The sequence below is a fragment of the Hemitrygon akajei genome, unplaced genomic scaffold (assembly GCF_048418815.1).
Source record: "Hemitrygon akajei unplaced genomic scaffold, sHemAka1.3 Scf000038, whole genome shotgun sequence".
NCBI lineage: Eukaryota > Metazoa > Chordata > Chondrichthyes > Myliobatiformes > Dasyatidae > Hemitrygon > Hemitrygon akajei.
Genome location: NW_027331924.1, coordinates 1,520,433 through 1,546,775, shown reverse-complemented (window position 1 = coordinate 1,546,775; position 26,343 = coordinate 1,520,433). Strand labels below are relative to the sequence as shown.

The 26,343-nt window shown below is 47.5% G+C and overlaps 1 protein-coding gene across 1 annotated transcript in view; it reads left to right on the top strand.

The window, feature by feature from the left end:
* Positions 1 to 23,901, top strand: part of LOC140720244 (E3 ubiquitin-protein ligase TRIM39-like) — a 420,075-nt gene extending 396,174 nt beyond the window's left edge. Inside the window, exon 5 of the mRNA XM_073035121.1 lies at positions 23,102 to 23,901. Within this exon, the coding sequence (XP_072891222.1) occupies positions 23,102 to 23,652 (551 nt within the window). The 3' untranslated portion in view covers positions 23,653 to 23,901. The remainder of the gene's footprint in view (positions 1 to 23,101) is intronic.
* The last annotated feature ends 2,442 nt before the right edge of the window (positions 23,902 to 26,343 follow it).

Below are 26,343 nucleotides of genomic sequence, written 5' to 3'. Positions count from 1 at the left end.
CTGCATTCTTCCGTATGAAGGGACGACGATGTGTGGGCAATCGTCGGCGATAAAAAGCGATCTGCATGCACACACAAAATGCTGGCGGGACCCAGCAGGTCAGGCAGCATTGATGGAATAGAAAAACTATCGTTTCGGGGCGAGACCCTATCTTCGGGTCAATACAGCGCCCCCAAATTACGACGGGTCTCAGAGGGAAAGCAGGAATAACTTAGCAACCGGAGACCGGGTGGCTCCGTTAATGGATTAATTCTACAGCACAGTTCAATCCGTTAACAGGCGGCAGCAGATCCATGGGCACCGGTTCAGGTGATCTGTGACAGCCTCCACCCGGGTGACATGAAACACTGGACCAAGGGTTCACTCTGAATAATAACTCAGAGCAAGTGAACTTCACAATGTAAAACCCATCCAGTCACCCCTTCACGGAGAGCTTCCCCTTCCCCAGCTGTGGGGCAATTCCTGACAGGGTCCCACTAAAAGCCTCCCAGTACACCGCCCAGGAGAGCTGCCTGTCCCCGGTACTGGGACAAATCTGGACAAGGGTCCCACTAAAAGCCTCCCAGTTACACCGTCCAGGAGAGCTGCCTGTCCCCGGTACTGGGACAAATCTGGACAGGGTTCCCACTAAAAGCCTCCCAGTTACACCGCCCAGGAGAGCTGCCTGTCCCCGGTACTGGGACAAATCTGGACAAGATCCCACTAAAAGCCTCCCAGTTACACCGTCTAGGAGAGCTGCCTGTCCCCGGTACTGGGACAAATCTGGACAAGGTCCCACTAAAAGCCTCCCAGTTACACCGTCCAGGAGAGCTGCCTGTTCCCGGTACTGGGACAAATCTGGACAAGGTCCCACTAAAAACCTCCCAGTTTCACCGTCCAGGAGAGCTGCCTGTTCCCGGTACTGGGACAAATCTGGACAAGGTCGCACTGAAAGCCACCCAGTTACACCGTCCAGGAGAGCTGCCTGTTCCCGGTACTGGGACAAATCTGGACAAGGTCCCACTAAAAGCCTCCCAGTTACACCGTCCTGGAGCCATCAAGCGCTCCTCATAGGTTCAGTCTCTCATTCCCTTTTCAGCCTCCCCAATGCATTGCGTAGAGACTGTCCGAGCTCTCCCCTCTTCAGAAGTAAGCCCATGATATTTCTGTATCACTGACAAGCAATGCAATGCTATCCAGTTCCCTGAGCCAGTGTCCACACATCCCTCTGGTGTCCTGAAAAGGGTTTCCTCCACACTCGCCATTTGTTCTTAGTCGTCACACCATCACGACAAAGACTGAGAACTGTCTGCTCGCTGGTTTCCGACACAAACACTCATACACACACAAAGAGACGGACAGACACACATGCGGAGACATATAACACATTGAGATGCAGACGCAGTCATGGTTCGTTCCGTGAAACCCGCATTCCGGTTCATGTTTCGGTCCATGCTCCTTATTCCAGGTTTTCCGGGTTTTCAAAGTTTCTTTTGAGGCAGCTGATTCTTCTTTGGGATGGTCTCACAAACAGCTTCAGGATTCAGCCTCTGGCTGCTGGATTGTTCCTGTCCTAACCCCCGTCTGTATCCCTTCGCTTCACCTTCCTCTTGCTTTGCCTTGCCTCCCCTTGTCTCTGGAGCGTTGCCCTGCAACCTGTGTCTGGAGCGTTGCTTTGCGTTTGCTTGCAGACTTGCCTCACCTCGCTTTGACTCTGCCTGGAGTCTTGCCTCGCCTCGCCTCGCCTTGTGTTGCTTCTGCCTGGAGCCTCGCCTCGCCTTGCTCTGCCTCTACCTGGAGCCTTGCCTTGCCTCGCCTGTGTCTGGAGCCTTGTCTCGCCTCGCCTCTGCCTGGAACCTTGTCTCGTCTTGCCTGTGTCGGGAGCCTCGCCCTGTTAGGAACTACTCTTTGTGTCCACAACTCCGCTAGGCAGGTCCGCCCGTTTGCCGCTACCTAGCTTTGGGAACCGTCTTGTCGTGTTCAGCGTTCTGTGTAATGAGTCCCGTCCTGTATCAAGGAGGGGTCCCGTCCGGCTCTGTGTTCTGTGTAATGACTCACGGGCCTACGTCCTGTATCCAAGGAGGGGCCTTGGTTTTCCTTGTCCCTGTCTCTTCCTCGACCAAGTTAAGGCTTTGGGATCTCGTACAGTCCCAGTCAGTCCAAGGTCCTTCGCCTGTTCAAGCCACGGCGTTGTGTTCTTGTCTTGTCATGTGCCACGCTCAGCCCAGGTGTACCTTGCCCAGCCCGGTGCTGGGGTTCCCTTGTCCTGTCCAGGAGTCTCACGTCCAGTCCTGTGACTCTCCTTGTCCTGTGGCCACGTCTTGTCCGAGCCTGGTTCTGGAGTCCGAGCCCGAGGCAAGACCCAGGTTCTGGGTCCTTGTCCAGTCTCTGGCTGGGAGTCCAAGCCCAGGCTCCCAGTTCCCAGTTCCATGTCCTGCTTCCGCTATCATCGTCAAGTCCCAGCCCAGGCCCGGAATCCTTGTCTCGTCCGCAGCCTGTGTCATGTCCAGCGTCCTTTCTTTCCCACTGTCCTTGCTTCCTTCTTACGCCTAGTCCTGTTCCTGGTAGTTCAGTGCCTTTGGGTCCGGATGACAGGGTTAGTGAGGCTCCCAGGGCTTGACAAAATGATCTCCAAACTTGTGAGACGAATTGGGGACCCAGGTCAGAAATAATGTCAGAGGGGTGCAGGCGGAAGACGTGATGGACGAGAAGGTCGGCTGTTCTCCGAGCTGTAGGGAGTTTGAGAAGGGCTATGAAGTGCACCGCTCTGGAGAAGCCGTCCACCACGGTGAGTACGACAGTGTTCCCATCTGAAGGAGGTAGTCCCGTAACAAAATTCAGCGTGATGTGAGACCAGCGGCGGCTCGGGACAGGTAGGGGACGAAGCAATCCAGCAGGTGGTCGGTGGGAGGCTTTTCCACGGCTGCAAGCAGAACAGACAGAGACAAAGGAACGGGAGTGTCCAAGGAGGGCCAGCAGACATGTCTCTTCAGGAGGGACAGAGTCCGATCGATCCCGGGATGGCAGGCGAAACGAGACGTGTGCCCCCACTGGAGAACCTGAGATCGAACGGAATCGGGCACAAAGAGGAGATTGGAGGGTCCGTTGCCTGGGTCAGGTTGAGTCCGTTGGGCCTCTTTAACTATGGCCTCGATCTCCAGGTGAGTGCAGCCACTACACAGGATGGTGGAGGAATGGTCTCGGGGTTGGGAAGGCCCTCCTCGGAAATGTATTGACGGGAGAGAGCATCGGGCTTCCCGTTCTTAGACCGCGGACGATAGGTGAGTGTGAACCTGAACCGGCCAAAAATTAATGCCCCACGGGATGGCGGGAATTCAGGCGTCTAGCCGTTTGGATGTATGCGAGGTTCTTGCGTTCGCTCCAGATGATGAACGGATGTTCCGCTCCCTCCAGTCAGTGCCTCCACTCCTCCAAAGGGAATTTGACCGCCAGTAACTCCCGGTTCCCTACGTCGTAAGTTCATTCGGCGGGAGACCGCTGGCGAGAAAAGAAGTCACAGGGATGAAGTTTCTGATCAGGACCTGAACTTCGGGAGAGGAGCGCTCCCTCCCCAGAGTCGGAGGGGTCGACCTCCAGAATGAATCGACAAGAGGGGTCTGGTTCGACTAGGATGGGAGCGGAGGTGAAACGTCTCTTCAGCTCCGGAAACGCTGAGTCGGCTTCGGGGTCCCAATGAAAAGGGGTCCTAGGTGGGTAAGGGGCGCCGCCACCCGACCATACTCCCTGATGAACCGGCGATAGAAGTTCGCGAAGCCCAGAAATGGCTGGAGTTGCCTGCGTGTCGTGGGTCATGGCCGCTCCGCCACCGCTCGGATCTTCTCGGGATCCGCTCTCACTCGCCCGCTCTCGGTGATGTTCCCTCAGGAGATGAACTCACACATCTCAGCTTTAACCAATCATTTGTTCTCCCAAAGCCTCTGTAGCAACTGACGGACATGAACTGGAAACTCCTGGAGAAGATTAGGATGTCATCCAGATAAACAAACACAAAACGGTTAATCAAGACTCTTAGGACATCGTTAATCAGGGTTTGGAAGATCAGCGGGGGCATTGGTGAGGCCAAATGGCATTACCAGGAATTCGAAGTGTCCTAGATGGGTGTTGAGTGCCGTTTTCCACTCGTCTCCCTCCCTTATTCTGGCCAGATGGCAGGCGCTTCGTGGGTCCCACCTGGAGAAGATGGTGGCTCCGTGAAGTGGTTGGAAAGTGGAGTTTATGAGGGGCAGTGGATACTCGTTCTTTATGGTTTATGATTTGGGCCTCGCTAGTCGATGGACGACGTAGTGAACCAACCCTGTTCCTCACAAAGAAGATCCCTGCGCCCGCCGGGGAGGATGAGGGTCGGACAATGCCCGCCGCGGGAGATTCACTGATGTAATCCTCCATTACTTCCCTCTCTGGTCAGGACATGTTATAGAGCCGACTGGTGGGGAGAGGAGCTCCGGGGAGAAGGTCAATAGCACAATCGTATGGTCGGAGTGGAGGCAGGGAAAGGGCCCGGTGCATACTAAACACTTGCCCCAGGTCGTGGTACTCCGCTGGAGCCCCGGACGTGTCAGGGGGTTCAGCGGCAGACGAGGTCGCGGTGGCTTTTACAGAGGAAAGGGCCGACTGTAGACAAGCGGAGTGACAAAACGGACTCCAGCCGGCTATCTTCCCGGTGGACCAATCAATGTGGGAGTTATGGCGGCTTATCCAGGGCTACCCAAGAACTATAGGAGCTTGAGGAGAGGAAATTAGGTGAAATTGTACTTGTTCCCGATGGTTCCCAGAGAGAACCAAAGACAGTGGTGGTGTTCAGTGAGTGACTCGGGCCAAACGTCTTCCGTCCAGTGCCCGGGCTTCCAGAGGGGTACTCAACGGCTCCCGAGGAATTCCGGCCCGGGAAGCTGTGTCTTCATCCAACAGATCTCCCTCGGCACCGGAGTCCACCAAGGCGGACAGAGACAGGGGCTGTTGGTGGTAGTTTACAGTAGCTTGGATCTACATCCGGGTTTGGGGGACGGAAGGGAATGTTGTCTGACTCTCCTTTCTACTGGTGAGCCCTCCCTTTTGGCCGAAGGGAACAGCTAGCACGGAAATGGCCAGTTCGTTCTGTTACTCAAAGCGACTGAGGAGAACCCAAGTGCAGGACTCAGGCACGGAGATTGAGTTGGGATGCTTGCGCAGACGTGAACTTTGAACAGCGAGCAGGAGGAATCTTGACACGGAGCTCTGATATGGAGTCTGGACACGGAGACGGGGTTTTCAGATAATATCTGGAGCTGAAATTGGGGCACGATAGGGGATTAACCATCGGGAGCCTGACAGCATGAACTGATTTAATAGCTGCTTTAAATATTTACTTCACCCCGGTTTTACAGCCCAGTCTGTCTCTCTTAATCCCGGAGGAAAACAAAATCGAGCGGCTAGAGGAACTGAGCGGGTCAGGCAGCATCTGTGGAAGGAAATGGAGAATCGACATTTCGGAATGAAATGATCTCAACCTTGAAAGTCGATTGTACATTCCTCTCCACAGATTCTGCCTGACATAGAAACATAGAAACTAGGTGCAGGAGTAGACCATTCGGCCCTTCGAGCCTGCACCGCCATTCAGTATGATCATGACTGATCATCCAACTCAGAACCCTGTACCTGCTTTCTCTCCATACCCCCTGATCCCTTTAGCGACAAGGGCCATATCTAACTTCCTCTTAAATATAGCCAATGAACCAGCCTCAACTGTTTCCTGTGGCAGAGAATTCCACAGATTCACCAATCTCTGTGTGAAGAACTTTTTCCTTATCTCGGTCCTAAAAGGCTTCCTCTTTTTCTTTAAACTGTGACCCCTCGTTCTGGACTTCCCCAACATCGGAAACAATCTTCCTGCATCTAGCCTGTCCAATCCCTTTAGAATTTTATACGTTTCAATAAGATCCCCCCTCAATCTTCTAAATTCTAGTGAGTATAAGCCTAGTCGATCCAGTCTTTCTTCATATGAAAGTCCTGCCATCCCAGGAATCAATCTGGTGAACCTTCTTTATACTCCCGCTATGGCAAGAATGTCTTTCCTCAGATTAGGGGACCAAAACTGCACACAATACTCTAGGTGCGGTCACACCAAGGCCTTGTACAACTGCAGTAGAACCTCCCTGCTCCTATACTCAAATCTTTTTGCTATGAATGTCAACATACCATTTGCCTTTTTCACCGCCTGCTGTACCTGCATGCCCACCTTCAATGACTGGTGTACAATGACACCCAGGTCTCGTTGCACCTCCCCTTTTCCTAATTGGCCACCATTCAGATAATAATCTGTTTTCCTGTTCTTGCAACCAAAGTGGATATCTCACATTTATACACATTAAATTGCATCTGCCATGAATTTGCCCACTCACCTAACCTATCTAAGTCACCCTGCATCCTCTTAGCATCCTCCTCAAAACTAACACCGCCGCCCAGCTTCGTGTCATCTGCAAACTAGGAGATGCAGCATTTAATTCCCTCGTCTAAATCATGAATATATATTGTAAACAACTGAGGTCCCAGCACTGAGCCTTGCGGTACCCCACTAGTCACTGCTCAGTTTCTCTGGCATCATGTTTCCTACTCGAGATTCCAGCATCTGCAGTCTCTTGTGCCTCTCTTTTCAGAATTTGCCCTTTTCAGTCCTGCCTCAGACTGAACCAGGCTCTTCTGTCCGTTTTCATTTCTGTTCTGCTTCTTCTTTAGCCCATCACGCCACCGGGACACAGGCTCGGCAGATTCCTCTGCCCAGGGCCGTGATTTGATCGGGCCTGTGGCTTCCCTCTATCCACACGATTCAATCGTCTTCCAGGGGAACGTCCTTCCGATCCCAGGGATGAGGCCTTTAGAGATTTAGTTGACGTTTCTGTCGCACTGGGCTTTTACGAGATGGGGTTGCTAGAACCATGCCCAACACTCCTCTGTTCGTAGCCGGGCTTAGGCAGTCCATGGCCGAGTTTTCATTTCTGTTAGGAACTACTGAATGTGTTTCTGATCCCACGCTGATATGGAAATGGCCACAATTCTTTCCCACTGAACATACGGAGTGACATAATATTCATTCCCTGAGACTGCAGCGCGCGTAGTGGACAATAGCGGTACTGCAGGGGATCAGCAGCTCCCCGAAAGTGAAAGCATTCTGAATCAGGAAGTGCTGGGAGTTAACATGGCTTCGAAAAGAAAGGCCGAGAGTTGGACCGAGGAGGCAATTTGTCCCGTCTGCCTGGATTTCTTCACCGATCCGGTTATACTGGAGTGCGGACACAACTTCTGTCGCTCTTGTATCACACGGTGTTGGGAAAGGGAGGAGAGAAACTCCTGCCCGGAATGTAGAGAGGAGTTTGCTGACTGCAGCCTCAGGGTGAATCGGGCCTTAGCAAATCTGGCTGAAAAAGCTCGAAATATAAACCTGAATCCCAAAGGGAAGAGAAGTAAACTTTACTGCGAGGAACATGAGGAAGAACTGAAGCTGTTTTGTGAAACGGACAAGACACTGATCTGTGTGATCTGTGCGGTTGCGCAGGAACACCGAGAGCACCGCTTCATGCCGATTAAAAAAGCTGTTACACTCTACAAGGTAAAACTGACTCGAATTTGATTCTCACCCCATCGTCTATTGTCCACGACACGAGCCTCCATAAACAACATATCATCCCCCCACCGTTCGCCATCTCCAAACGGATTCTAACACGAGGCACGGGCCCACTCCCACCCTCCACCACTACAACTCTCCGCGCCCTATAGGGATCGCTCTCTACACAACTCCCTTTTATCCACTCGCTCCTCCCCACTGATCTCCCTCCTGACACCGATACCTGCAAACGGGACAAGTGCTACACCTGACTCCTACCAACCCCTGCCTCACCACCATTCAGGGCTCCAAACAGTCCCAAATTCTCCCCGTTTCTTCCATGGTCGATTGTCCTCTCGTTTTAGATTCCTTCTTCTCCAGCCCTGATCTCTTCCACCTGTCCCCTCTCTGCTTCTCACTTCATCACCCTCCCCCACGTTCCCCCTCACGTTGTCTCACCCGTCACCTGTCAGCTGGTTCTCATACCCAACCTTTTTATTCTGGCTTCTGTCCCATTCCTTCCCAGTCCTAATGAAGGGTCTCATCCCGAAACACCGACTGTTTATTTCCCCTGAATAGATGCTGCCTGACTCACTGAGTTCCTCCGACATTTTGTGTGATAATCGGGTTTGATCACCTGTTTCCTTTGATGCATCTTTGTTTCTATTTCCTTCACTCTCTGACTTCCAGGATCAGCTAAAATCTTCCTTAGACTGTTTCACAAAAAAGAAATCAGACTTCCAGGAAAAGGAGCAGCAACAGAAAGAGAAGATTTCCGGAGTTCGGGTGAGGCTTCCTGAGCGGAATTTCTGATATTACTGTCGAGGTTTGCTCCATTTAATGCAGAATAGCCGAGTATCGCAGCTCCAGTGACCTGTGTTCGATCCTGACCTCTGCTGCTGTCTGTGTGGAGTTTTCATGCTCTCCCTGTGGCCATGACAGTTTCAGACACATCCCAAGAACATGCTGGTTAAATGGTTAATTACAATTAACCCTGTGAAGGTGATGGAGAGTGTGTGTGAATCAGGTGGGAGTTAATGGGTCAATGAGGGAGAATAGGTTTCAGGAAAACTTGATGGAATGGGATTGACGGGAATGTCTCAGAAGTAGTATGGACCCCAATGGGCCGAATGGTCACCTTAATGTCATAAGGAAATACAACACAGCAATGCAGTAAACTAATCTTCACCTTTCATTCGACAGAAACAGTCACACAGCGTTCAGTCCCACATCACATCCCAGTTTGCTGAACTGCACCAGATTATCACAGAGAAACAGCAGAGCTTACTCAGGGATCTCAGGGAAGAAGAGGCGAGGATTCTAAATCCAATGGAGAAAAGTCTTCTGAAGATTCAAGAGAATATAAGGTTTATTCAGGAGGAAATCTCAAAGTTAAAGGAACAGATGGATCAGAAAGATGGTGTGATATTTCTCAAGGTGAGGGATTACGTTTCAATTTATTTCTGTCAAATTGAACTAAATGAACAATAGTATATTTGAAATAAACACAGCACAGCGGCCAATTCTACCAAATCAATTACCGCTGCTGGTGTCCTCACACAGAGTTTTCTCCTCGCATGATGAACCTCCAATCACTCCGCTAATGACATTCTAAAATGTCGGAGACAGATATTTGATCCTTTATCAGCAACATACAATATTTAAGCGATGAATTTTCTGCATAATTAATCATAAATTAAATTGCAATTAATCTGTCAACAAAAGATATGACATCTGCCAGTCCCAGGCTCAAAACAGCCCAGAACAAAGTACGAATACGTAACTTATTCCCTTCGCTTTTACCATGTCCCCACTCACATGACTGGTTTTCGTAATAAACACATAACTCAGAATACAATGCAGACAGAAAACAGACGTGTTGCTCTTACACTCAGCATTTAGAAATGACAGTAAACTGTTTCTCAGCAAACGATCGATGCAACTATTCAGGACTGTTGTTGTCCCAAAACTGGACTTCCACAACTTCTGTACATCCCAGGACAGAATGCAATCTTCTCTGAAATGATTTACTCTGATCATAACACAGAGCTGCTGATTGTGTCCTTAATTACAACATTAAATATCCTCTAAAACTTCCATTAACACCCAGTTCCAATCAGAGGCTGTGAGTGTGTCTGGTGCGGTGGGTGTGAGGGTCTCTCTGTCAATCAGTGAGAACAAAGAATTTGACCCACACGTCAGACTTATCCTCTATGTCCGGTTTCCGTCAGATTAGGGAAACTTTCCATGTTTCTTTGATTTTTCGTTTAAGTTTCACATTAGAAACGTAGAAATATAAACATTGAAAACTTACAGCACAATACAGGCACTTCAGTCATCAGATTACGGAAACTTTCACTGTCTCTAATTTTTTGGATAAGTTTTACATGGGATTGTGTCCCATTTTCTGTCATGAGCAGGCCATTAGGTCCATCTTCTATCAATTTCCCTGGCCCCTCACGTGTTTATCCAGCCTCCCCATTACATTCAATCTCTGCTGTTCCATTTCAACCACTCCTGTGGCACTGAGTTCCACATTCTCGTCACTAAATTTCTTGTGGGATTTATTAAAAACCTCCTGGCATTTTATCTTTGACTGAAGGTCTCCCCATAAATAGAAACATAGAAACAAAGAAAACCTACAGCACAATACAGTCTCTTTGGCCCACAATGCTGTGCCGAACATCTACTGACTTTAGAAATTACCTCCAGTTAGCCATAGCCCTCTATTTTTCCAAGCTCCATGTACCTGTGTGGGAGTCTTGTGAAAGACCCTATCGCATCCACCTCCACCTTCGTTGCCGGCAGCTCATTCCACCCATTCCAAAACACTTACCCGACATCTCCTCCGTACTACTTCCAAGCACCTGTGTCCTCTCGTGTTCGCCATAATGAGGTACTTTTTCCACCTTCGCGCAAGCAAATCCATCATTAATCTTAAATTGTTCCATCTTATCATTCTGACGCCTTATCCAGATGGTAATGCACAGCCTGTCCTGTCTTTCCTGTAAGTTTCATCCTCTCAGTAATGGTCTGACATTCAGAAACTTTTCCTGTAATTTTCCCCGTGGTTCTGTATTGCTGGTGTGTGTTTGTGACTGTGGGAGTGGGAATTTTCAACATTTTGTAATGATTTGGATGAAATTCAGGACTGTAAGTCCAAGTCTAATCAGATTTGTGTTTTTATTTATTTCAGGAGGAAGCTCGTCGGAACAGGAGGTAGGACATGCTCTTTACTGAAACCCTGTATGGATTTGTAAAATACTTCAAAATTCCAGTTTATCACCAGCAGGTTAATATTTACAGAATCAGTGACGATGTCCAGGAATTGTCAGTGACAGATGAGGCCCTACCGGTTGAAAAATTTGATCACCTCTATTTGTTGAACACAGTGCTGAGAGAAATACTTGATGCCATTAACCGAGGTAAAACTACAAAGATTCATTTTTTCGTTTACCAGACACAATTAATTCATAATTTGAGGCAAAGATTGGCTGTAATAACAGGCTGAAGGGGAACTGAAGTTTATTCCGCATCAACCCCACCGACTGGGAGGCATCACTGTCACATGGTCAGCTGGAGATGTCAGACCCCTGGACACACCAGCACAGGGTCAAAATAAAACCAATACACGGGGGTGACAGATGAACACTGTGTCCTGATCACAGGCACACTGCACTAACATGCCAAAACACTAGTTTGTATCCTACCACAGGAGCTGGGAAATTAATACAGATTTCATGATACTGTAGGGAATAAAAGCGGGTATCAGTGTGGTGACCGAGATTGTCAGGAAAATACACAAGTCCTTTGTGCCCTGTGAGTCCAGTGTCTGATTGACGCAGGTCTTCCACCTTCTGGACCAGCATCTCTCACTGTTGTTAGAGGCAGAAGAGGGGAGTGGTCGTGATAGGGGACTCAATCTACAGGGGAGCAGATAGGAGAATCTATGGACATGAATGGGACACCAGAATGGTATGTTGCCTCCTTGGTGCCAAGGTCATGGACATCTCAGATCGTGTATGCAGCATTTTTAGAGAGGAAGGGAAAACAGTCAGATATCCTGGTACATTGTGGGACCAATTATATAGGATGTAAAAGCAAAGGGGTCCTGATAATAGAATTTGGAGAGCTTGGTAGAAAGCTCAGAAGCAGCACCCCCGGGGTTGTAATTTCTGGATTGCTGCCTGTACCACGTACTGGGGAGGGTAGAAACAGGATCATTTAACAGATAAACATGGCTGAGAAGATGGTGCTGGGGACAGGGCCTCAGGTTCTTGGATCATTGGGATCTGTTCTGGTGGAGGAATGACCTGCTCAAAAGGGATGGGTCGCACCTCAACCTGAGGGAGAACAATATTCTCACAGAGAGGTTTGATAGAGCTGTTGGGGAGGGTCTGAACTAATTTGGTGGGGGTGCGGGGGGTTGGAACTGGAGTGAAGAGATAGGATTGATGGTAAAAATGCAAAGATATCGTGCAGTCAGACTGTCAGATAGGGCGGACAGATGCGAAGAGAAAATTGCAGCCAGCAAGGTGAGTATCAGTGCATTAGGGATGCAGAATTAAAAAGGATAGCAGATACAGTACACAAAGTGTTATATCTCAATGCATGGAGTATGAGAAATAAGGTGGATGATCTTGTTGCACTATTACCGATTGTCAGTTATGATGTTGTGGCCATCACGGAATCGTGGCTGAAGGATGGTTGTAGTTGGGAGCTGAATGTCCAAGGTTACACAATGTATCGTTGGTATAGGAAGGTCGGGTCAGGGGGTGACGTGGCTCTGCTGGTAAATCAGCAGCAAGATGTGACATAGGATTGGAAGATGTTGAATCTTGTGGGTTGAGGTAAGGAACTGCAGAAGTAAAAATGACACTGACAGCAGTCATATACAGGCCTCCCTACAGTCAGTGGGTTGAGGCCCACAGATTACAGCTGGAAATAGAAAAGGCTGAAGAAAAGGACAATGTTATGATAATCATGGGAGATTTCAACATGCGGGTCAATTGGGAAAATCAGGTTGGTAAAGGATCTCAAGAGAGTGAGTTTGTTAAATGCAATGTGATGGCTTTCTAGAGCAGTTTGTCGTTGAGCCTACTTGGGGAACAGCTCCACTGGATTGGGTGTTATGTATTGAACCAGAGGTGAGTACCCGGTAGTTAAAATAAACCTTAGGAAGCAGTGCTCGCAACATGACTGAGTTCAGCTTGAAATCTGATAAGGAGAAAGTAAAGTCTGACATTGTAGTATTTCAGAGAAGTAAAAGAAATTACAGTGGTCTGAGAGAGGAGTTGGCAAGGAGGTGCTGCTGGTAGGGATGAGAGCAGAGCAGAAATGGTGTCAGTTTCTGGGAAAATGAGGAAGGTGAAGGATAGATGTACTACAAAAATAAATAAATACTCAAAAGGCAAAATAGTACAACCGTGGCTGACAGGGGAAGACAAGCTAATCCAAGTGCAAAAGAGTGGGCATACAACAAAGTAAACATTAATAGGAAGACAGGGAATTGTGAAGCTTTTAAACACCTACAGAGAGGGACTGAAAGAATGATTGAGAGGGGAAAATGAAACATGGAATTGAATTGACTTTATTACTTACGTCCTTCATATACATGAGTAAAAATCTTTATGTTACACCCCTATCTAAATGTGCAGTTCATAGTGATTAATGATAAATAGTATGTATAACAGGCTGGTCAATATAACATAGAAATACAATTGTGTCAGCATGAGTTAATCAGTCTGATGGCCTGGTTGAAGAAGCTGTCCCGGAGCCTGTTGGTTCTGGCCTTTATGCTACAGTACCGTTTCCCGGATGGTAGCAACTGGTACAGTTTGTCGTTGGGGTGACTCTGGTCTACAAAGATCCTTCAGGCCCTTTTTACACACCTGTCTTTGTAAAACAAGTTAGCAAACAATATCAAATTGTTTTTCAAGTATTGTAAAACATATAGAACAGAGATGAGAGTGGATATAGGACCGCTAGAAAATGAGGCCAGATATATAATAACGCGGGATAAAGAGATGGCAGATAAACTGAATGAGTAGTTTGCATCAGTCTTCACTGTGGAGGACACTAGCACTGTGCCAGATGTTGAAGGGTGCAAGGGAGGAGAAGTGAGTGCAGTTATTGTTACAAGGGAGAAGGTGCTCGAAAACAGCGGTCCCCAACAACCAGCATGTGCTACCGGGCCACGAGGAAACGATATGATTTGGCGATGTAAGTTAGCTCCACCTTTCCTCATTCCCTGTCATGCCCACTGTTGAACTTGAACCCGCACGAAGTCATCAGTCATCAGTGACGCCCTCGTGCCAGGGATCACTGGTTGGTCTCAGGTAACCGGCCGGCGAGAAGTGCCATTGCCACTGGCCTGGAGTGCGGACAGACGGGTGCCACCTCTAACTCTGGTTAGCCCACCGGATGTTTGTGGGGGACCCGGTGCTAAAATATTCGCAGAAGACCTAGTTCGGGCTCAGGGTTTCGTAAGTAGCAGAGCAGCTACCTCGCTGCGACCTACTGAAAGTCATCGCTCCAGCCACACTTTTGTTGGCCGATAGATCCTACCTACCTACAAGGGTGCCCCGTTGCACTCTCCTCACACTCCGGACTGCGACAGCCGCAGCCCTGGCCCGGGGACCTCCAGCCCTTACCTTGCCTTCTCACCCCACCCACGACCAGCCGCACCTGGCCAAGACATCTGGCAGCGGGCGGGTGGGAGGCTGGAGTTCAGGCCTAGAGGCTGCCTAATTAGGCAATGAAGCTCTCCAAACTGCTTCGGTACCTTGAGTCCAAGCACCCTGCACTTAAAGACAAACCCGTTGAGTTTTTTGAGCCAAACAAAATGAGAGCAAGTGGGACAGAAACAAGTGCTGAGAGCCACGGAAATTAAATTGCGAAATAGACTGGAAATAAGGAACTCCCTTTGAGTATCGCTGTCTCCCGTCACCCCTGGATGGGACTGTCTTGTTGCAGGGAAACAAGGCCTGGTCTCCCACTGATTCAGCGATATTGGTTTGTTGGAATGATTTTATATGTACATTCGAGGAAAATATGCGCTGTGTTTATAATCCAAACTTTACGTAAAATGTTATGATGCTATTGACTTATGAGTTATATATGACTTATCACTGTATTCATACGAGGAAACTATGTGCTGTCTGTTTAATATTGAATTCGTTAGATAAACCCTTTTGGAAATAAAATCGAGTGTATGAGCCACTTGTAAGTGAGTTATAGCTGACTTATCACCTATATTCCGGTTGTGACTAACACCCCACCCCACCCCACCCCGTCGGCCGGTCCACAAGAATATTGTCAATATTAAACCGGTCCGTGGTGCAAAAAAGGTGGTTGACCCCTGTTGGCTGGTGACCTCTATTCTGCAGAACACCGTATAGGTTAACGTGCAGGTAGAGTGAATTGTGAGGAAGGTAAATGCAACATCAGCATTCAGTACAAGAGCAGGGATGTGATGCTGAGGATTTATAAGGCACTGGTGAGGCCTCACCTTGAGTATTGTGAACAGTTTTGGGCTGCTCATCTAAGAAATAATGTGCAGGCATTTGGGAGGGTTCAGAGGAGGTTCACAAGGATGATTCCAGGAATGTTAGGGTTAGCATACATGAAACATTTGATAGCTCTGTGCCTGTACTCGCTGGAATTTAGAAAGATGAGTGGGGATCTCCTAGAAAAGTTTGAACGTTGAGAGGTCAAGACAAGAGTAGATGTGGAAAGGATGTTTCCCATGGTGAGGGAGTCTATGACAAGAGGGCACAGCCACAAGATATAGGGGCGCCTATTTAAAAACAGAGATGCAGAGAATTTTTTTTACCCAGAGGGTGGCGAATACGCAGAACTTGTTACCACAGGCAGTTGTGGAGACCAGGTCGTTGGGCATATTTAAGGTAGAGCTTGATAGGTTCCAGATCGAACAGAGTATCAAAGGTTGTGGGGGTGAGGCTGGGGAGTGGGGCTGAGCAGGAAAAAACAAGGATCAGCCATGACTGAATGGCGGAGCAGACTCGATAGGTTCCAGATTGAACAGAGTATCAAAGGTTGTGGGGGTGAGGCTGGGGAGTGGGGCTGAGCAGGAAAAAACAAGGATCAGCCATGATTGAATGGCGGAGCAGACTCGATAGGTTCCAGATTGAACAGAGTATCAAAGGTTGTGGGGGTGAGGCTGGGGAGTGGGGCTGAGCAGGAAAAAACAAGGATCAGCCATGATTGAATGGCGGAGCAGACTCGATAGGTTCCAGATTGAACAGAGTATCAAAGGTTGTGGGGGTGAGGCTGGGGAGTGGGGCTGAGCAGGAAAAAACAAGGATCAGCCATGATTGAATGGCGGAGCAGACTCGATAGGTTCCAGATTGAACAGAGTATCAAAGGTTGTGGGGGTGAGGCTGGGGAGTGGGGCTGAACACGAAAAAACAAGGATCAGCCATGATCGAATGGCGGAGCAGACTCGATAGGTTCCAGATTGAACAGAGTATCAAAGGTTGTGGGGGTGAGGCTGGGGAGTGGGGCTGAGCAGGAAAAAACAAGGATCTGCCATGACTGAATGGAGGAGCAGACTCGATAGGTTCCAGATTGAACAGAGTATCAAAGGTTGTGGGGGTGAGGCTGGGGAGTGGGGCTGAGCAGGAAAAAACAAGGATCAGCCATGATCGAATGGCGGAGCAGACTCGATAGGTTCCAGATTGAACAGAGTATCAAAGGTTGTGGGGGTGAGGCTGGGGAGTGGGGCTGAGCAGGAAAAAACAAGGATCAGCCATGATCGAATGGCGGAGCAGACTCGATAGGTTCCAGATTGGACACAGTATCAAAGGTTGTGGGGGTGAGGCTGGGGAGTGGGGCTGAGCAGGAAAAAACAAGGATCAGCCATGATTGAATGGCGGAGCAGACTCGATAGGTTCCAGATTGAACAGAGTATCAAAGGTTGTGGGGGTGAGGCTGGGGAGTGGGGCTGAGCAGGAAAAAACAAGGATCAGCCATGATTGAATGGCGGAGCAGACTCGATAGGTTCCAGATTGGACACAGTATCAAAGGTTGTGGGGGTGAGGCTGGGGAGTGGGGCTGAGCAGGAAAAAACAAGGATCAGCCATGATTGAATGGCGGAGCAGACTCGATAGGTTCCAGATTGAACAGAGTATCAAAGGTTGTGGGGGTGAGGCTGGGGAGTGGGGCTGAGCAGGAAAAACAAGGATCAGCCATGACTGAATGGCGGAGCAGACTCGATAGGTTCCAGATTGAACAGAGTATCAAAGGTTGTGGGGGTGAGGCTGGGGAGTGGGGCTGAGCAGGAAAAAACAAGGATCAGCCATGATTGAATGGCGGAGCAGACTCGATAGGTTCCAGATTGAACAGAGTATCAAAGGTTGTGGGGCTGAGGCTGGGGAGTGGGGCTGAGCAGGAAAAAACAAGGATCAGCCATGATTGAATGGCGGAGCAGACTCGATAGGTTCCAGATTGAACAGAGTATCAAAGGTTGTGGGGGTGAGGCTGGCGAGTGGGGCTGAGCAGGAAAAAAAAGGATCAGCCATGATTGAATGGCGGAGCAGACTCGATAGGCAAATGGCCTAATTCTGCTCCTATGTCTTATGGTGATCAGACCACTACATTGAAGCATCGTGAGAATGAGCTCGGACACACCAACAAGCATTGACATGGGTCAAGATTTCATCTCGGGAGAAGCACACACAGCATAACCGGCCTGGCAAAGCTCCCTCACACACATACACAGGAAGGATTGGCAGATTGTAGTCAGAGCCTCCGCAATGTACGTTGTTATTTCCCTCAGTAACCTGGAAACCAATCTCTTCAGAGACAGTCATTTATTCATTTAAACAACTCAATCATGTGTGACACATTGTCAACACACACCAGACATGTGATGACACACTGTAACATACAAATTCTTCAATGTGCACACTCTCCTTCAATGTGTACACACAAACACACTGATATTTACCACAATCAACACACACATACACAGTATCAGAGTGTGACACATGGTCAACACTGAGCTGCCCTCTGACGTTACGTCACATCAACACTTCACAGACAGACTCCAGGGTGAGATTCCACAGAAGGATGATTTGGAAAGGGTTTGACAGATGTTAAACCCACAGCCCACTTCATGCATCTGCAAGACTAGGATATCTTCTTGCGCATGTCCTATCTGTGTGTGTTTGCCCCATATCCCTCTAACCATTTCCTATCTATGTACCTGTCCAAATTTATTTTAAAATATTTAATTTTACCTGTTTCTACAGCATTGGACCACCTCCTTCTCTGTGAGAATGTTACCCTGTAGATACCTCATAAAAATTTCCCGTCTCACTTTCAATCTGAACCCTCTGGTTCTGTACTCTAATTTCTCAGAAAAAAAGACTCACTTTATCTAAGCCATTTATGAATGCGTTTACCTCAATAAGGGGTAATTCCTCAACATCCTACACTCCAGTTAAATAGTCCAAGCTTATCCACTCTCTGCTTTTAACGCAAGCCCCCCCCCCAGTCCTGGTAACATCCTCCTGTCCAGTGTAATGACATCCTACACAGGCTGACTCTGTGGTAAAGAAGGCATACGGTGCATTGGCCTTCATCAATTGTGGGATTCTGTATGAGCCGAGAGGTAATGTTGCACGTGTATAGGACCACGGTCAGACCCCACTTGGAGTACTGTGCTCAATTCTGGACATCTCACTACAGGAAGGACGTGGAAACCATAGAAAGGGTGCAGAGGAGATTTACAAGGATGTTGCATGGATTGGGGAGCATGCCTTATGAGAATAGGTTGAGTGAATCCTGATGGAGGATGACAGGTGATAGAGGTGTACAAGATAATGAGAGGCATTGATCGTGTGGATAGTCAGAGGCTTTTTCCCAGGGATGAAATGGCTAGCATGAGAAGGCATAGTTTTAAGGTGCTTGGAAGGAGGTACACAATAGATGCCAGAGGTAAGTTTTTTCTTACACAGAGTGGTGAGTGCATGGAATGGGTTGTAAGTGGTGGTGTTAGAGGCAGAAATGATAAGAGTCTTTTAAGAGACTCCTGGATGGCTAGGTGGACTTAGAAAAACAGAGGGCTATGTGTAAAGCCTAGGTAGTTCTAAGATAGGGGCATGTACCGCACAGCTTTGCGAGCTGCAGAGCCTGTATTGTGCTGTAGGTTTTCTATGTTTTCCCATATTTGGGGAACTGGAAATGCAGACAATACCCGAAATGTGGTTTATCATCGACATCAAAGGCCTTGCTTAAGTTCATGTGGACAGTGTGGAATAGGCTGATGAATACAGGACTGAAGGTGTTATATTTGAATGCACCAGTATACGGAATAAGGTAGAAGATGTTGTAGCACAGGTAGAGATTGGCACGTGTAACGTTGTTGGCTTCACTGAGTTGTGGCTGAAAGGAGATCTTGGCTTGAAGCCTAACATCCAAGGATACACCTTGTATTCAAAGGACAGGCAGGTAGGCAGAGAGGCTGGGGAGGCTCTGTTGGTAAAATATGAAATGAAATCCTTAGAGAAAGGTGACATAGGATTGGAAGATGTCGAATCATTGCAGGTAAAGTTAAAAAACTGCAAGGGTAAAAAGACCCTGATGGTAATTATATACAGGCCTCCAAATAGTAGCCAGGATCAAAATGGGATACAAATTACACCAGGAGATAGAAAAAAAGAGCAAGGGGACGATCCGAATGGGGGGTTTCAACATGCAGGTCGACTGGGAAAATCATATTGGTGATGTATTCCAGGAGAGGGAATTTGTAGAATGCCCCCGAGATGGGTTTTTAGGACAGCTTGTGGTTGAGCACAATGGGAGGTATGATTGGGAGACTAAGGTAAAAGAACCTTCAGGAAACAGTGATCATAAAATGATAGAATTCACCCCAGAGTTTGAGAGCAAGATAAATTCAGATGTATCAATTTCAGAGTGGGGTAAAGTTAGTTACAGAGGGATGAGAGAGGAGCTGACCAAAATAGATTGGAAGGGGACACGAGCAGGGATGATTGGAGAACAACAAAGTCTGGAATTCCAGGGGTAATTCGGATGGATAAATCCAAAAGATGAAGTATTATTATTCAGGGAGGATGAGGTAACCATGTTTGACATGGGTAGTCAAAGACAGCATAAAAGCGAAAGAGAGGACATACAATAGAGCAAAAATCAGCGGGATGTTGAATTATTGAGATTTTGATAATCAACGGAAGGCAATTACAAAGCCATAAGGAGTGAAAGTGAGATAGGATCAAAAGCTTGCTTACAATACTCAAGAGGACACAAAACTGTAAAGAGTAAAAGAGAGGTGAGAGTGGATATTGGACCCCAAGAAAATGACACTGAAGAGGAGAAATGTGACAATAAAGACATGGCAGAGGCACTTGTTTAGTATTTTGTGTCAATCCTCACTGTGGAAGATACCAGCTGTACGTCAGAAATGTGAGAGTGTCAGGGGACAAAATGAGTGTTGTTGCTGTTACTAAGTGCGTGGGACGATTGAAGGTCTGAAGGTACCTGGACCAGATGGACCACACCCCAGTGTTTGGAAAGAGTTAGCTGAAGAGAATATGGGGACATTAGTAATTATCTTTAAAGAATCACTAGATACTCGGTCATTCAAGACGATTGGAAATTGCAAAGGTCACTTCACTCTTTTAGAAGGCAGAGCAGCTGAGGAAAGAAAATTATAGGTGTGTTAGTCTTGATGTGGTGTGTTTGGAAAGATGTTGGAGTCCAGTATTAAGGACGAGCTTTTGGGTACATGGAGGCACATGATAAAATAGGGCAAAGACAGCATCCCATCCCTTAAGGGGAAATCTTGCCTGACAAATCTGTTGGAATTCTTCGAGGAACACAAAGCCAAGATAGACAGAAGGATGATTTGGATGACAGAATTGTTGCCTTTGTGGCCAAGCTTGCAGACGATATGAAGATAGGTGAAGGGGCAAGTAGTGCTGCAGAAGCTCGGAATCTGGGGAAGGACAGAGACAGATCAGGAAATGGGCAAATACGTGACAGATGGATTATCGAGTCGGGAAGTCGTGCATGCACTTTGATAGAAGGAATAAAGGCATAGACATTTTTGAAAACAGAGAGAATTCAAAAATCATAAGAGCAAAGGGACTTGGATGTCGTTGTGCAGGATTCCCTAAAGGTTAACTTGCAGTAAGCACAGCCTCCGACTATAGGGATGTCCATTTACGACAGAGATGAGGAGGAAATCCTTTATCCACAGGATAGTGAATTTGCCACAGGCAACTGTGGAGGCCAAATAATTGAGTATATTTAAAGCAGAGTAACACACACAAATTGTTGGGGGAACAGCAGGCCGGGAAGTTTCTACGGAAAAGAGTAAACAGTCGACGGTTCAGACTGAAACACTTCATCAGGACCTGTGTTGCTTAAGGGTTCCTGCAAATTCATTCCCTGTCCTAATGAGGGTCTGTGGGGGATGGGGTTGTGGGAAAGGGGACAAAGTCATCCTCATCTGCCATCTTTGCCCCTCATGCTTCTCATTACGTCTACACACACAGTTCACCCACGGGCTTTCCACCCCTCCCCCTCCTGGTTCAATCTGCCATTCATTTCTCCCCAACTGGTTCCCATTATCACCTCCTTTACTGTCTCAAACCATCACATTCCCCCACTTCACACTCACAAATGAATGTGAACATTGTATGACGGGCCTGTTCCTGTGCTGTACTGCTCTATGTTCTCTGTTCCCTGTTTCGAAGAATGAGAGGAGATCTAATGGAAACACAAAATTCTTTCAGGGGTCAACAGGCAGGAGTGAGGGAGGATGTTTCCCCTGTCTGAGGAGTCAAGGGCCAGGGGTCTCTCTGCTCTCCGTCCAGCGGAAAACCCTTGGGATTAGTTGTCCATCTGCTTTTGTCGAGTCCACTACAGCGAATCTTCAACATGAGCCTGGAGCAGAGAAGAGTACCCAGACAGTGGAAAACATCCTGTACTGTCCCGGTACCGAAGAAACCACAACCAAAGGAGTTGAATGACTTCAGACCTGTTGCCTTGACGTCGCTCGTGATGAAGACCATGGAGCGGCTGATAATACAGAATCTGAGGCCACAAACCAGGCACGCCCAGGATCCTCTTCAGTTTGCGTATAAGGAGAAGGTGGGAGTGGAGGATGCTATCACGTATTAGCTGCACAAATCCCTCTCTCACCTAGATGGGGTCAGTGGTGCTGTGAGGATTACATTCCTGGACTTCTCTAGTGCCTTTAACACCATCCAGCCCAAGATCTTAAGGCACGAACTAACGGAGATGGGAGTAGACTCTCACATGGTGGATTGGATAGTGGACTACTTGACAGATAGACCTCAGTATGTGCGGTTGGGAGACTGTAGGTCTCACACGGTGGTCAGCAGCACAGGAGCGCCGCAGGGAACCGTACTCTCTCCGGTCCTGTTCACCCTGTACACATCAGACTTCCAATATAACTCGGAGTCCTGCCATGTGCAGAAGTTCGCTGACGACACGGCCATAGTGGGGTGTGTCAGGAATGGACAGGAGGAGGGGTATAGGAAACTGATACAGGACTTTGTGATATGGTGCAACTCAAACTACCTGCGTCTCAATATCACCAAGACCAAGGAGATGGTGGTGGACATTAGGAGATCTAGGCCTCATATGGAGCCAGTGATCATTAATGGAGAATGTGTGGAGCAGGTTAAGACCTACAAGTATCTGGGAGTACAGTTAGACGAGAAGCTAGACTGGACTGCCAACACAGATGCCTTGTGCAGGAAGGCACAGAGTCGACTGTACTTCCTTAGAAGGTTGGCGTCATTCTATGTCTGTAGTGAGATGCTGAAGATGTTCTATAGGTCAGTTGTGGAGAGCGCCCTCTTCTTTGTGGTGGCGTGTTGGGGAGGCAGCATTAAGAAGAGGGACGCCTCACGTCTTAATAAGCTGGTAAGGAAGGCGGGCTCTGTCGTGGGCAAAGTACTGGAGAGTATAACATCAGTAGCTGAGTGAAGGGCGCTGAGTAGGCTACGGTCAATTATGGAAAACCCTGAACATCCTCTACATAGCACCATCCAGAGACAGAGAAGCAGCTTCAGCGACAGGTTGCTATCGATGCAATGCTCCTCAGACAGGATGAAGAGGTCAATACTCCCCAATGCCATTAGGCTTTACAATTCAACCACCAGGAGTAAGATATGTTAAAGTGCCGGGGTTGATTGTATTTAATGTATTTAAGTAAACTACTTACGAACTTTTTAAAAGCTATTATTAATGCTTTTTGAGAGAGTGATTTAGATGCACATCATATTTTTACTGAGTTAAGTATTGTATGTAATTCGTTTTGCTACAACAAATGTATGGGACATTGGAAAAAATGTTGAATTTCCCAATGGGGATGAATAAAGTATCTATCTATCTATCTATCGCCCCCCCCCCTCCCGATCCGCGGGGCCGCGCTGCCTGAGTCTCCCCACCCCCCCCCCCCCCCCCCCGATCCCCGGGGACTCTCTAATTCTCTGCTTCTCCCGCCAGTCTCTGTCACCCTGGATGTGGAAACGGCGCATCCGTATCTCGAGGTGTCTGAGGATCGGAAGAGTGTGAGACGGACCGGGACCCGGAGGAATCTCCCTGACACCGGGAAAAGATTCACAAACTGGGCTTGTGTGCTGGGATCGGAGGGATTCACATCGGGGAGACATTACTGGGAGGTGGAGGTGACGGGGAATCGGGACTGGGGTCTGGGAGTCGCCGCAGAGTCTGTGAAGAGGAAGGGATGGGTCAGTCTGAGTCCGGAGACCGGATTCTGGGTCATCGGGCAGGATTGTGACGTGTTACATCGGGATTGTGACGTGTCCGGTATCCCTTCCCCCGAGTCCCGTCTCGCTGCCGATCCCATCCCCGGGAGGGTGGGAGTTTATCTCAGTTACGAGTCCGGGACAGTTTCATTTTACAACGCGGAGACCAAGTCCCATCTCCACACCTTCACTGGGAAAAAATTCACGGGGAAACTTTATCCTGTCTTCGTGATTGGGGATGAAAACCAGTGGCTGAGAATCTGCTCCGGTTCCGCTCCGGGTCTGTAAACGGGTCGGGTCCCGGGAACGGCATCAGGAGTAAAGTCCCTGTAAATACAAATGTGCGGAGAGTGCAGCTAAATACGTGGCTAAGGAGATGGTGCAGGAGGGAGGGCTTCATGTTTCTGGACAATTGGGCTTTGTTCCCGGGAAGGTGGGGCCTGTTCCGACGGGACGGTTTGCCCCTGAACTGGAGGGGAACTAACATTCTTGCGGGTAGATTTGCCAGTGCTGCGGGGGGAGGGGGTTAAACTAGATTTGTAGAGGGAGGGGAACTAGAGTGTTAGAGCAGATAGTGAGGTGGAGGAGGATAAAGGTCATGCGAGGACTGCATGTATAGACAGAAATCAAAGGTTTGTACATTAGGTTGTAAATTAATTTTCAGAGCTTTAGAAATTGTAGAAAATAAAGATTTCCAAAAAGATTTTGATGAAGAACATGACCAGAACATATGTGAAAAAGTGGCTACTTCAGTTTTACACCTATTGCAATAATTGTCTCTGTTAGGAAATATTTTGGATAGTCTCTCCTTTGTTAAATAGTAACAGTCAACAATTTTAAATTGAATTAAACACTGATTGGCACATATTAAAGAAGAATTGACCATCTTCATTAACAAAGGTGACATTAAGTCCTCTCTCCCAAACTTGTTTAATCTTTAGTGATTAAGGGGATCTATATTTTTTTGCAGATTTATTTATTTTTATTATCATTTATTTTGTGATGGTCGATTGATGACTTTTGAAGAGTTAATTAGAAAATATTCTCTCATACACACTTTCTGCAATATCTTCAGGTTAGAATTTTTTTACAAAAATAATTATCTAAGTTTCCATATATGCAAGAATGATTTGTTGGATACTATTTTGAATATGAATCCTTTAGTAAGAGGTTCCATTGGTAGAATTTATAATTTATTTTTAATACATTAATACATCTCTCACCTAAGGTTTATACATGATAGAAATATTCGTTGTTTCAGACGTGATAGAGGGGGAGGGATGAAAGGGGGAGGAGTGGCATTACCAGTCAGGGAAAATATCACAGCTGTGCGTAGACAGGACAGACCGGAGGGCTTGTCTGCAGAAGCCATATGGGTGGAGCTGAGGAACGGGAAAGGTGTGACCACACTAATAGGGGTGTATTATAGACCGCCCAATAGTCAGAGAGAATTGGAAGAGCAAATCTGTATAAAGATAGTAGACCAATGTAAGAAAAGGAAGTTGTAATAGTAGGGGATTTTAACTTCCAACATATTGACTGGGACTCCCAAACTGTAATAGGGCTAGATGGCTTGGAGTTTGTGAAATGTTTTCAGGAAAGTTTTCTAAATCAATATATAGAGGCACCTACAAGAGAGGATGCAATACTTGAACTCCTATTAGGAAACCAGACAGTCAGGTGACAGAAGTATGTGTAGGCGAACATTTTGGGTCCAGTGACCATAATGTCATCAGTTTCAAGTTAATTACGGATAAGGATAGGTCTGGTCCTCGAGTTGAGGTTCTAAATAGCAGAAGGGCTAATTTTGTGGAAATGAAAAAATATCTAGGAAGAGTGGATTGGGATAAGTTTTTTTTCCCCTGACAAGGATGTGTTCAGTAAGTGGAAGGCCTCCAAATCTGAAATTTTGAGGGTGCAGTGTTTGCATTTTCCTGCCAGGATTAAAGGCAAAGTTAACAGGCACAGGGAACCTTGGTTTTCAAGGGATATTGGCAATCTGGTTAAGAAAAAGAGAGAAGTGTATAGCAGGTAGAGGCAACAAAGAGCAAATGAGTTACTTAAAGAGTATAGAAAACGTAAGAAAATACTAAAGAAGGAAATCAGGAAGGAAAAAAAGAAGACATGAGGTGGCTTTGGCAGATAATGTGAAGGAAAACCTGAAGGGTTTCTACAAGTATATTAACAGTAAAAGGATAGTAAGGGACAAAATTGGTCCCCTAGAAGATCAGAGTGGTCGTCTATGTGTGGAGCCTTACGAGATGGGGGAGATCTTAAACAGTTTTTTTGCATCATTATTTACTCAGGAAACTGGCATAGTGTATATGGAAGGAAGGGAAACAAGCAGTAGTGTCATGGAACATTTGTAGATTAAAGAGGAGGAGGTGCTTGCTGCCTTACAGCGAATAAAGGTAGATAAATCCCCCGGGCCTGACTTGATATTTCCTCGGACCTTGAGAGAGACTAGAGTAGAAATTGCAGGGGCCCTGACAGAAATATTTTAAATGTCCTCAGCCACGGGTGCAGTGCTGGAGGATTGGAGGGTATCTCATGTTATTCCGTTGTTTAAAAAAGGCTCCAATAGTAAACCAGGTAATTACAGGCCAGTGAGCCTGACATCAGTAGTATGTAAATTATTGTAAGATGTTCTGAGAGATCGGATTTACAAGTATTTGGACAGCCAAGGGCTGATTAAGGATAGTCAGTATGGCTTTGTGCATGTTAGATCGTGTTTAATGACTCTCAAAGAGTTTTTCGAGGGGGTTACCAACTAATAGGTGAAGGAAAGGCTGTGGATGTTGTCTACATGAACTGCACTAAGGCCTTTGACAAGGTCCCACATGGGAGGTTAGTTCAGAAAGTTCAGACATGAGGTATCCATGGAGAGGTTGGAGAGATTGAAAGAGTGCAGAGATTTACTAGGATGTTGCCAGGTCTTCAGGAGTTGAGTTACAGGGAAAGATTGAACAGGTTAGGACT